Source organism: Lagopus muta, chromosome 15 (genome assembly GCF_023343835.1).
Source record: "Lagopus muta isolate bLagMut1 chromosome 15, bLagMut1 primary, whole genome shotgun sequence".
In the NCBI taxonomy this organism is placed as follows: domain Eukaryota; kingdom Metazoa; phylum Chordata; class Aves; order Galliformes; family Phasianidae; genus Lagopus; species Lagopus muta.
The window spans coordinates 2,036,387-2,048,631 of record NC_064447.1 but is presented as its reverse complement, the minus strand read 5'-3'; the positions used below and the strand labels follow the sequence as shown (position 1 = coordinate 2,048,631).

At 54.4% G+C, this 12,245-nt stretch overlaps 1 protein-coding gene across 1 annotated transcript in view; it reads left to right on the top strand.

Annotated features, from left to right (window-relative positions):
• Positions 1–11,187: 11,187 nt before the first annotated feature.
• Positions 11,188–12,245, top strand: part of LOC125700639 (syntaxin-binding protein 4-like) — a 30,266-nt gene continuing 29,208 nt past the window's right edge. Inside the window, 2 exon segments of the mRNA XM_048961618.1 lie at positions 11,188–11,240; positions 11,242–11,318. Of these exon segments, the coding sequence (XP_048817575.1) occupies positions 11,188–11,240; positions 11,242–11,318 (130 nt within the window).

The window sequence follows — 12,245 nt, the reverse complement described above, 5'->3', positions numbered from 1 at the left end:
TTCGGGAAGGTTTTGGGTCTCAGTGGTTCAGGTTAATAGGAAAACATTGTGGCAATGCTTTTCCCCATGCACCTTTTGGATCAGCATGGCCCCAGCACATCCCACAGCATTTGGGCATTTCTGGGACCCACTCTCCCCATGGAGATGTTCAGCCCCAGCGGTGTTTCCCCACGCAGAGTTTTCTCTGAGGCTGAAGGGTTTCTTTCTGACTGGGAAGGTGTGGGCCAAAAAATTTGGAAGTATCTTCCAAAAGCTGAGACACGCAGTGGAACAAAACAAACAAATCTGTCCAGCCCAAACCTCGCTGATTTTCAGGGTGGAAACGTTGACAGCTGTGCTCGAAGCCACTCATGTGGGTTTGGGGCTGCAGGGAGTTTCTGTGCAGGGTTGCAGGGCACGGGGACATCTCGGCATTGCTGCTTCCTCCTGCAGCCCCCACCCGGGCAGGAATGCAGCCCAGCCCGTTCCCAGCTGGCCCCGAAACCTCATCCCCATTGGAGGTGGTTTTTGCTCTGGAATCACCCCATGACCCATCTGCTCCATCCTCCATGGGGCTCAAGGCTGCGGTGCTGGAGAACTGAGTGCAGGGATTTGTCCACCTGCAGGAAGCAAAGGAAACACAGCAAGTGAGCTGCTCTGGAGCCAAGCCACGCTCCTGTCCCAGCAGCGTGGGGTGTGGGGGGGTGGGGAGTGGCCTTCCTGCTGCCTGGTTTGAGTCAAAGTGTCACTATGAGAGTTAAATATTGAACAAACATGGATCAAAAGTGAGTGCTATCAGCCAAGAAAAACAAAGCAGCGTGTGCGGCTGTGGCTCTGACTCATTTGGCTTGGAAATGAAGCAGGGAGTAAATTAAATTCGGCTCTTCCTCACTCTCTCAGTACGGAGCAGGGGATACACGTTGTCACCTGGGGTGGTGGCAGTTACACCCAGAGCAGCCACTGAGGAGGGCTCAGGGGAGTCCGTGCTGGGCTTGGCATGGGGAGACCAGGGCGATGGTGAGTCCTGGTGGATGGTGGCGTCCCCTCTGCATGGGGCCATAGCTCTGGATGTGGGGCCAAGCGCTTAGGAGATGCTGAAAGGTCACACAGCTCCCGGCCTGCGATGTAAAGGCTGCGAATTTCCGGGGTGTCATGTTCACATCTGCATAAATATGTGCACAGGGTGCACCCAGAGCAGCTGCCTCCGATGGGCGAGGGAGATAATGCACAGCTTCCGCCACCGAGGATGGGGCAGGGCAGGCAGCACCCAGCAGCTCCCCGGAACCGTTTGGGGGTCCGTGCGTGGAATGCACCCCTGGGGCACCCCTTGGGAGGAAGGAGGTGGAAGTGCTGCATAAGGAACGCTGGATGCCTTGTGATCCAGAGCAGAACCTCGCTGTCCTCAAAGTCCCCACTCAGTGTCACCCGTTCCAGGGTGGTGACACCGCCCTTAGCAATCCCAATGGGTGAGTCGGGGAGAGCAGCCCAGCCCCGAGTGGCCACGGCACCCCGACACCATGAGTGCTTTTGGCAAACTGTGCCATCACCCCTCCCAGCTGTAGGAACTCATGCTGGGGAGCACACCCAGCACTGCCCGGCCCCGAATTGCGCCAGCCCTGGGAGCGGCTGCTGCACCGGCCTGGGGAGGTTGGGGACCTTGGGGTGCCCCGGTGGTGATGTGACTGTCATCACCAATGTGTGTGTGGCTGGATGTGATGTGTGATGGCTGGAGTGTGCCAGGTGCCCCCTGTGCTGCTCTGTCAGTTTGATGCCCATCTGCTTGCCCTCTGCATGCCATGCTGTGCTAGGCTCAGATCAAAGCCCAGCGTGGCTGTATGGCAGCGCAGGGACTGTCCCCAGGATGTCCATGCCAGCACTAGGGGACTGTCCCTGCCGTGTCCCTGCCAGCACAAGGGGACCATGCCCAGGATTTCCCTGCTGGCACAACTGGAGATGCATTGCAGAGAGATGCCCTTGGGCAGAAAAATCCTAGAGCTGCCAGGTTGGCTTGGCAGTGAGCAGCCCAGAAGAGGACAGAAGAGGACAATTTGCACTTATTGGGGATTTTTGTTCACCAAGACCTTCTCCTTCCACCTCCTGCCTGTCAGCCTAAGGAGCAGAGGGAGTGGGGCAGCACAGCCAAGCACCAGGAGACACCGTGGCACTTTGGGGATGCAGCACCAGGCACATTTTGGTGCCAGGTGTGATGCCTTTTACCCAAAACCTTTGGAGACACTTTGTCCATGGGCATAAAGCAGAGCACCCCACAGATATCCAGGCCATGGGGGTGCATGGTGACAGAACCCCCGCAGCGACAGCTGTGCAGGCAGAGGTTGTGCCTCTCCAGGACACTGTCATCGAGCCAGGAGCTGTCAAGCAGAAGACTTTTGGCTCAGGCATATCCTGCACAGTCACTCCAAAGCAATGCTGAGCGTGCCAAGCCTTTAATTCTCAATCTTTTTCCGGGGCTGCCTCGATAGTGCCCGAGAGCTGTGCCCGTGGGCTGTCCCTGAGGGTGTGGGTGCATCCACGAGACCGACAGATGCATTTCCCAACTACAGGACTCACCCAGATCCCCAGCCCTGGGCCGTGCCATCCCTGCTGCAGGGAGAGGAATAGGATTCCTACCCGCCTACCGGGAGGCGGTGAGGTTCAGCTGGGGGGAAAAACCACACAACAGTTGTGCCCCAAATAATGTAGATGTGTTTACTTTTCTTTTTTGGCAGTGGTTGGGGAGGAGGTGATGGGTGCACGCGTCTGCAGCCCGGCCCTAATGCAGCTCGGCGACGCCTACAATCGGCTTTAAATAGTTTGATGTGCTGAACACCGTGTGAAAGCCCGTGTGCTGGAGGTGTAATTATAATAATTGTGAGCAGCCAGGTGTGCAGCAAGGCAGGAACTGAGCTCCGGGATGGGGTGCTGGGGGTCCTGGCTCCCCACCCTGCACTCCTGCTGCACACAGCATGGTCACTGGTCTGTGCCACGCTGTGCCACACCAAACAGTGCTGTGCCATGCCAAGCCATGCCAAATCATGACATGCTATGCCAAACCGTGTCACACCATGCCATACTGTAGTGTGCTATGCTGTACTGTGCCATGCCATGCTGTGCCATCCCATGTTGGTCCATGCTGTGCCACACCATGCTGTGCCATGGCTTTCTGTACTATGCCACGCTGTTCTCATGCCATGCTGTGCCATGTTGTGCCATGCCAGGCCGGTACATGTTGTACTATGATCTGTTGTGCCATTCTGTGCCATGCCATGCTATGCCATGTCATATTGGTCCATGCTGTCCATGCCATGCTGTGCCATGTTGCTCCATGCTGTGCCACACCATGCTGTGATGTGCTGTGCCATGTTGGTTCATGCTGTGCCATACCATGCTGTGCCATGCCAAGTTGGTGCATGCTGTGCCATACCATGCTGTTCTCATGCCATGTTGTGCCATGCCATGCTACGCTGTGTGACCTCATGCCGTGCTGTACCACCCCGTTTCTTTACGTGGCTATTCCATGCCACGCCATGCAGTGTCATTGAACAGTGAGTATTTAGCAGGGGGGAGCCGGCAGAGGGGCGATCACATGTTCGCCCGTCTGGGATTAGATGTGGCCGGTGGCGGCTGGGAGCCGAGCCCAGCGCCTGGCTGCGGGCGCTACGAGCCCATGGCCCCGGGCAGCCAGGTACAGCAGCTGTAGGGCCCCGGATGATGTCCTACCTGCAGCCCCCTGGCCGGGATCCGGAGCACTTCGATGGGCTTTCCCTCATTTATTGGTAAGCGGGATGGGATGCTGCCGCTTTGGGAACAGGGCTGAACTCAGAGGCTCGCATTGCATCTTAGGAAGCGGCGTTAAACCTATGGAGGGATGTGATGAGCTCATTGACCTCGCGGCTTTTAAGGGTTTAATTCCATCGACTATGGAAGCGGGAGCCCCTCTCCAGAGGGCAGAGGGTGTCAGGAGAATGTTGCAGCCACGGGGAAGGTCTGGAGCCCCTGCACGCAGGGGCGCACACTGTGGAGGGCAGTGTGTGGGGAGGGCAGAGAGGGGATTGATTTATTTTGCAGACGGCAGCTGGGGGAGCATCCATGCTGCTTGCAGAGGCTGCAAGTGCTCCTATTGCAGCCCCAGTCTTGGGATTTCCCATCCGGATGCTTCCTCTCAGCACCAGGGTTGGAAGGAGAGCTTCCATCCCATGCAGATCTGTTGGGCACCACTGGCACGGGCAAGGCACCACGAATTGCAGAGAATGCCCTGAGCCATGGGGTGACCTGAAGGCAGCTGCGGTGCCCCCATCCCAAAATACAGACCCGGGTTTCTCTGTTCAGCCTGTGGGCTCGGTGCAGATGTCTATGTAGGGCAGCCAGGAGCCGGCAGGCGTGCGGCTGCAGTCAGAGCCAGGGTTCAGAGCATGCGGCTTTAGCCGATTAACTGGAGGTCAGTGGGCCGGATCCGCACCGGCACGGACTCCACAGGCTCTTGGGGCCGCCCTGAGCTCCAGTGCTGGCCAAGCCCCAGCATCCCAACTGGGAATGAGGACCCTGCAGGCAGCTGGGACCATGGACGTTTGTGGAATGCAGCTGGAGTAGTCACTGAGGTGAGGGGTACGGGATGCTGAGGTGAGTGCATGGAGTGGCAGCACCCCATGAGGGGCACAGAGAGGGTGGCACTTTGGGGGGACAGCTGCATCTCACCAGGGGGCTGCACTGGTCCTTCCCCTCTGCTTTTGGGTGCAGGAAAGGCAGAATTTGCTGTTGGTCGGAAGACGGTGGTGTGGGACAGGCTCACTGACCTTGTGGGTTGCATCCTGCCACCAGCTCGGTGCCAACTGTGGGTGCTGTGGTGGCTGAGGGTCATCATCAGGGTGGCACAACACCTCAATCCCACAGCATCCCCACATCCCTGAGCATCTCCAGCTCTGTGGGGCTGCGTGCTCCCCAGCTCTGCTTCCCCATGTTACGGGGCGATGTTTCTCAAAAGCTATTTTCTATGTGAGAAATCTGTTCTTGTACTGGGGTGTTGGGCCCAAACCTTCCCCAGCTTTGTGCCCCACAGCCAAGGGGAGCCCCTCGCTGTGCCAGGGCCGGACCCTGCGTGTGATGGGCACCAGATGCACGGGGACAACTGTCTGGTTTTGCTGCGAGCAGATGGTGGGGAGATAACACCTCCCCAGCATGCTGATAAATATGGCCGCTGATTAAAAGATTAATTTTACAGAGTTTGCCATAGGGATTTGATAAACATGGTGTGGCAGTGGGACGTCACCCAGCGCAGCGGTGGCCGCGGTGCTCTGAGCTGCAGACCCTGATCTGACCCTGAGGGCTTTGCCACATGGATCTGGTCCTCCTGAGCTTTGCCAAAGGGCTTGGTGATGGATCCTTAACACACAGGGATGCTCACAGCTCGAGGATGGGGCCAAGCTCTTTCCAAGCTGCTGTTTGAGGTGTGGAGCTTCATTTCACCAGCATCTGCTGCGCTCCACGCTGGGTGAGACATGCTGTGCAAGGGCGATCCTTCCCCAAAGCCTTCATTTCCCCATCTCTCTGCACCCTTCTTGTTTCTCTCTTTCCCTGAGGGCATGCTGGGGGCCACCTGGGCTGGTTTCCTGCCACCACTGCGGTGCCCTCCCCAATTAATTCCCCACTCTGCACCACTGTGGGGGTGATGACGACGCTCCCTCCTGCCGCCCGTTCAGCCACCAGCATTCTTCCCTGCTAATAAGTTTATAACCCGTCCAATCCTATGACCGAGGGGATTTAGTGATGCAGGGAGGCTCATAATCCCGTTAACCCTTCGTGGGTCCCATCCCACTGCTGAAGAGGTCCATGCAGAGGCCCATGCAGCTCCCACTCTGCGCCAGAGCCATCGGTGTTTCTCCAGCAGTGGCTTTGGCACTGTGCTGTTCCCTCTTCTGTTCAGGCTTGTCTGTAACACCCCTGATTTGAGTTCACTCGAAACAGCTCCAGGGGCAGTGTTTATGAACGCAGTATGGGTGATGCTGTGGACAGTCTGCTGTTGCTTCTCAGCTTCACAGCAGCTGATTATCTCTTTTTGTTTGACTTATTATCAACACTTCGTTGCCGATCTTCTAAGCAGCGTTTTCTCATCAGACACAACCGCCTTTTCAGCCTACGCTGATGTTTTGTCATGAAACAAACGTGGGATCTTCATTAAGCATGAGCGCAACGTCACCTCTGGGGATCTCCTGAGCATCCCTCGCTCCCACGGTGGGGACATGGGGGCACAGAAGGGACTGCAGTGCCACGTCCCGCTGAGGCCACCCCTCCCACCTCCGACCTTCTTACAGCTGCCTTCTGCAGCCTCAGAGTCGCTGCTGTTGAAGGACGGCTTTCTGCCTCTCCTTTAATTCCCACCCACACAAACCCTCCCAGACCCCATTCCTCTGCTAAGCCTCGATGCGAGGCTCCCGGTGGGAGCGGTGACACTGCCAACTCCGTGACCTGTCCCCAGGTCTGGCACCTGGCAGTAGGAGGAGTTGGCCGTGTTTGTGGGTGCCATCATCCTGTCCTGCTCCCTCCCACCCCTCCTGCCACCTCTCACCTCCTCCTGAAGCTCACCCAACAAGCAGGGCGGGTAGGAGGCAGCAGGAAGAAATGTGGAAGAGGCTGAAGCACAGTGTGATGCTTTCCCGGAAGGTTCCTCTCCAAAATATAGAGGAAAGGTGGAGAAAGTCACAGCAGGGGATTGCACCCACTCACAGTTTTCCACTGCATAGAAAGGGAATTCTCACCAGTGCTGTTGCATTGCTACAGGTTGCAGAAGACCTCTCAGACCACCCAACCCACCCCATCATGCCCACTGACCACGTTCCTCAGTGCCACATCCCCACAGTCCTTGAGCACCTCCAGGGACGGTGACTGCACCACCTCCCTGGGCAGCCTGTGCCTCTGCTGGCACAACCTGAGGCCATCACCTCTCATCCTATCTCTGTTTGCCAGGAGCAGAGGCTGACCCCCACCTGCTCACAGTGTCCTTTCAGTACTTGTAGACAGCGATAATGTCTTCTCTGAGCCTTCTCTTCTCCAGTTTGAACATCCCCAACTCCCTCAGCTGCTCCCAATCAGACTTGTCCTCCAGACCCATCATAGCTCCATTGCCCCTCTCTAAACACATTCCAGGGTCTTGATGTCTTTGTTCTGAATGTGGGCACCTTCCATTCACTAACTCGTTAAAAAATGTGTATTCTTGTCAGTGGGTTCTTGGGATGTGGAACCTGGGCTGTTCTGGGTGACTGAGCTGGGTTCCAAGTGAGGGAAGAGCTTGAGTGTGGGGTACGTCCCCTTTGCCTTCAGCAGTGACACAGAAGGGTCAGGCCCCTTTGGCACACTGCACGTGCTTTATATATCTCTCCTGAACATGAGCCCAGTTCTTACCAGAAACAGAAATACTTCTGGAACTATTTTGATCTCCCTGGTTGGATTTCAGCTTATTTCACCACTCAGCAGACAAATGTATGTGTTACTGCACCCACTGCAGCCAGTTGGAAGGGATCAGCATATGGGAAGAACAAGGGGAGCTCTGGGTGGCCTCAGTGCTGGGCAGTCTGGTGACAGCTGCTGTAGGATTTGCCTTTGAATATACTGAATGTCCAAGCCTCAAACACACACACTTAACACTGAGGGCATTGCTTCCAGCATTTGTGGCGTCCCTTTCATAGAACCACAGAGTCATTCAGGTTGGAAAAGACCTCTCACATCCCAAGGTCCAAGCCCACCGTGCCCACTGACCACGTCTCCTGGTGCCTCATCCCCACGGTTCTTGAGTACCTTCAAGGACAGTGACCTCCCACCCCCCTGGGCAGCAGTACCAATGCCCCGCTGCTCTTTCTGAGAAGAAATGTTTCCTAATACCCAACCTGAACCTCCTCTGCTGCTGCACTGATTTATTCGAGAGAAATCTGCAGCTTGTGAGTCAAAAGGTTAATTCTGCGAATTAATCCATGAGGAGTCCCAGAGGACTTCCTAAAATTGTACAAAACAATGTAGGTTAAATACAGCGGAGGGTTGGAAGCACTCTCTTGCTGTGAGCAGGAGGGCCATCGATGCTGACCATCATGTAGCCTCAGGAGGGTAGCGGGTCAGGCACCAGATCAGCTGCCAAAATGTCCTGCACAAGGCAGACACTATGCTGGGGTGCTCCTGGTCCCCAAGAGACATGGAAGTCACAAAACCCCCTGTCTGTTCTTGACCAATTCGCTCAGGGTCAGAACTGGGACCACCAAGGGCTGGGTGCGGAGGTGCAGGGTGGGAGGACACTCTTTGTGGAGCCTGCCTTTGGGTGCTCTGTGTCCTGGAGCATAGCTGGGGGAATGACTGGGGAGGGCATTGCTAACAAGGCTCCCAGCCATAGGGCACAGTGAGACATGGCACTGCGCAGACCCTCATGCTGCAGCTACTTTGCTCCTGGTCCCAGTGATTCATGCAGTGTGCAGTGGAAATGTGAAGTCATGGCCTGAAGCAGTGACTGAGCTCCTGGTGGGAAGGCAGGGCCAACCCAGGGGAGCTCAGGTGCACGTAACGCAGCTGAGTGACCAGAAGGTGTGAAGCCAGGATCCACCCCTTCCCACACCTCATTTAAGGGTTGGCAGTGGAGGTGGGGGTTTTTCAGCTGGAGATCCCTGCCTACCAGATAGCCTTGCAGGCCTTCTGAAGGTAAGCAGCTTCTTTCCCTTATTTCTGAGCCTACTGCTGTGGTATCTGAGGTGTTCCTCATTTGCTGCAGCCTTGGACCTTGTTGTTCTGCTATCTTGATGCACTTTTCATTGCACGGCCCTGTGGAAGTTATGTGCTGAGTGCCTTGCATTGGCGTATCACTAGGTGCACCTGCTTTTGGTGTCCAGTTGGCATTCTTCCTATGAGCGATCAGAAAATGGATAAATGAGTTATGTGTCAGGAGAGCTTTGCCTACCCAAAGGCTTGCTGTGGGCTTTTAGTATTTCACCTGCACTCACCTGGACAAAAGCTGCCTGAAAACATCCCACATTGGAAACAAAGGAGATCTTTTATGCTTTTTGCTGTTCTACAAGTAGCTTCACATTGTCCATTAAGGTGGCACATGGACATTGGGGAACTCTCCCATTCACTTCTCATCCATGGGAGTAGCATCCAGAAGCATTGGGTCCAAGTAAATACTTGACAGAGTGTTTAAAGTGGAAGGCAAACCCCATTAATGGAGCTTGAATATCCTAGGGTGCAGGACATGCACTGTGCCACCAAGTCCTGGTGCCTGTTGTCCCAGGAGGATGTGTTTCCATGTCCCACCATCTGGGGATGTGGGCTGGGGATGCACAGCGGGATGGAGGCAGAAGAAGCTGTTTGATTGCAGAATACCCTTCTGACCTCCTGATGGACAGTGGGACAGCTGAACTCACTTCTCGTTAAGTAGGAAATGCTGTGGGCTGGAAAAGATGCTAAAAGAAAATCAAACAAACAAAAACCTCCAAAACTAAACTGTTGAGTGCTACAATCTGTTACTGCTTTCAAAGCTTTGCTATGGACTTAAAGTCTTTAGGGATGCTGAGGATGCCTGTCCTGCACTCATCACTGCCCTTCATCACTGTAGGGTGTGTGCCTGAAGGTGAACAATAGGATGTGCCCAAATAATGATCCCACTCTTAATTGGGAGGAGGGAGCAGCTCTGTGCTTGCCTGCTCAGGAAGGCACTCGTGATGGGCAGCGTTGGCTCTGTTTGGATTGCGTAAGCTTTAATCTAAAGTTGGAGATGTTTTTAGCTGATCTGTGTTAATGTTGGGTGGAATTAACATGCATACGGGGGCACCACGTGACCCCTGCCCTCCCCATTTTGCCTCGCTTTAACGGATTCCTGCCAAATCAGAGCGGCCGGGCTGGGTTGCCTCCACCAGCAAGATGCCCGCTGTCTCCGTGCTCTACAAGGGAGCCATCATCATCAGCAGGTGACACAGTGGGGAGGTCGAGGAGGGGGTGTGGGGGGTTCTGGGGATCTCCTGAAATGGGTCTTGGGCTCCTTGATTTGGGGGCAGCATCCGATGGCATCGGCAGGCATCTGCTCTACTCACACCTCTATTGTTGCGTTGCGTTTCAGCTTGGTTTGAGCCATTTATTTTTGGTCCTGATGGTGTTTTCTCAAACATTTAATCAAAATACTCTGGAAAACAGGGATGGTGACCCCCCAGCTGGGGTTGGGGCTGGGATGGCCTCCTGGCACCCTCCAAATGCATCTTCTGGCAGTGTGCAATGGGGCCAGCTGTTTGTCTGGTCTCTTGAATGCATGGAATGTTGCAAGAACATCAAGGGGGGAGGTGGTTTTTAATGAGGAGATTTTTGAGTGGTGTTTTGGAGGGCTGATAGAAGTCCCTGAGGCTCCTTCTCTTCTTACTGGGTTCAGAGTTATGTGCTGTGTCTTCCTCAGCTGCATCCAGCAAGAATTCAGGACCTAATTTTGATTCAGAAGTTCTGGTTTTTTTTTTGCCTTGCAAGTGAAATTTTGGGAAATGAGCACTTTGGGAGAGCAGTCCCACAGCTGATAACACAATGTCTGGCTGTGGGCTGGTCACACCGAAGTCCACCATTCCCGTGGTGAAGCAGAGCAAGAGCAGTGTTCTAAAGCCAGGCTTCATTAAACTAAACTTTAAAAGTAATATAAAAGAGAGAAGGGAGCGTAGAGAGTGTAGGACGTGACTTGGCATGGGGAAAGTGAAGATTTCAGTTGCCCTCTTCCCTGCTTTGGCTTGTGTTGAGAAACTCCCACCTTCAACCTGGCAAAGCAGATCCCTGCAGGAGGGGTGGAGGTGTGGGAATACAGCCCCTGCCTCCCCACGTTCTGCTCTGTGTGTGCGTTACAAAACACCAGCAGTAGGTTTTGTCTGGTTTTCCTCATTCTGGACTGTGTCTATTTGTGAAACTGGTATATTCTCAGAACACTGGTCTGGCCCTGATCTCATTTCCCAGAGCTGGACAGCTGTCCGGCCCTGTTAATCTGGGGTAATGAATCGCAGACAGGTCCATCAGCTTTGCTGGGTGGGGAGGATGATGTCCAGCACTGCCCATATTCTCTCATTTAGCTGCATAAACCCCTGGGGGTGGCAGGGGGGCTGCATTTTGCCAGCATGGGCTTAATATATCAACGCAACTCTCAGCTGGTCATCCCTTTGGTCGTCTCATGGGAACCCCCTGCTGTGGTGGCAGGGCTGCTCTGGGTTTGTTGGACACATGGGTGGTAATTTATGGCAGCCCATGAAAGAAAGATGCCTCTCCTCTCTCTGCCAGGACACTCATGGGACCGTATGGGATGGATCGAACTGTGCACTGCTTTGAATTCTACGACTGTGCCAATGGACTGGGTGAGTCTTGAGCCCCCCCAGACCTCAATCTGGGGAAACCCTGGCATCCCTCATGTCACAACATTAGTGTTATGATCTGTTCCCTATCTGAAAGGTCGGATGAGGCCCTGAGCAGCCTGATCTAGTGGCTGGTAAATGTGCTCATGCAGGGAGGTTGAAGCTCAATGATCTTCAAGGTCCCGTGCAATCTAAGCCATCCATGACCCTATGAAACCTGATATTGGTTCTTGTGCCTGTATGTGCTGAACATTTGACAGCACCTTTCACAGCTGAGGCATTAAAACAAGGTCAAAATACCAATTAATTCCCTATTGGTGACATATGAGCAGCTGCAGCGCTGTGGCTGCATGGGAACCCTGGAGTAGGGTCTGAATAGGGTTGGGGGGTGGCTTTTCCACACCTTTCTGCAGATCTCAATTTCTCTACATTAAAACAAACAAACAAAAAAATTCCCAAGCACTTTCTATGCCCATGCCAGTGTCCTGGCCCCAGGAAGTCCTGGAGATGGGACTACCTGAGAGCAGGCTGGATCCCATTGGAAACTCCAGCCCAGAGGTATGAGCATGAACACAGTGAGTCAGCCATCCTTTGTAGGGCACCCAACATCAAAGCACAGGGAAAAGGGAAAGGAGATGGCCATACCCATCTGTACATGAGAAACTGCCTTAGGCTCGTAGAAGTCAGCAGCAAAGGATCCAGTATAGCATCTCCTGCCACCCTTGTGTGTGCTCCCAGCAGCAATCATACTGCTGAGCCTCTGAGGTCCCCAGGTTACCAGCTGGGGACCCATCCCAGGAGTCAACCTCCTCAGGTTTCCTGCGACCACCTGTTAATTAGAGGTTGTTCCCAACTCTTGGCTAATGAGGTTTCCTGGCTCTTCTCTCTTGGTCTTCTACTCATGAGAGACCTGTGGGCACTCAGAACTTT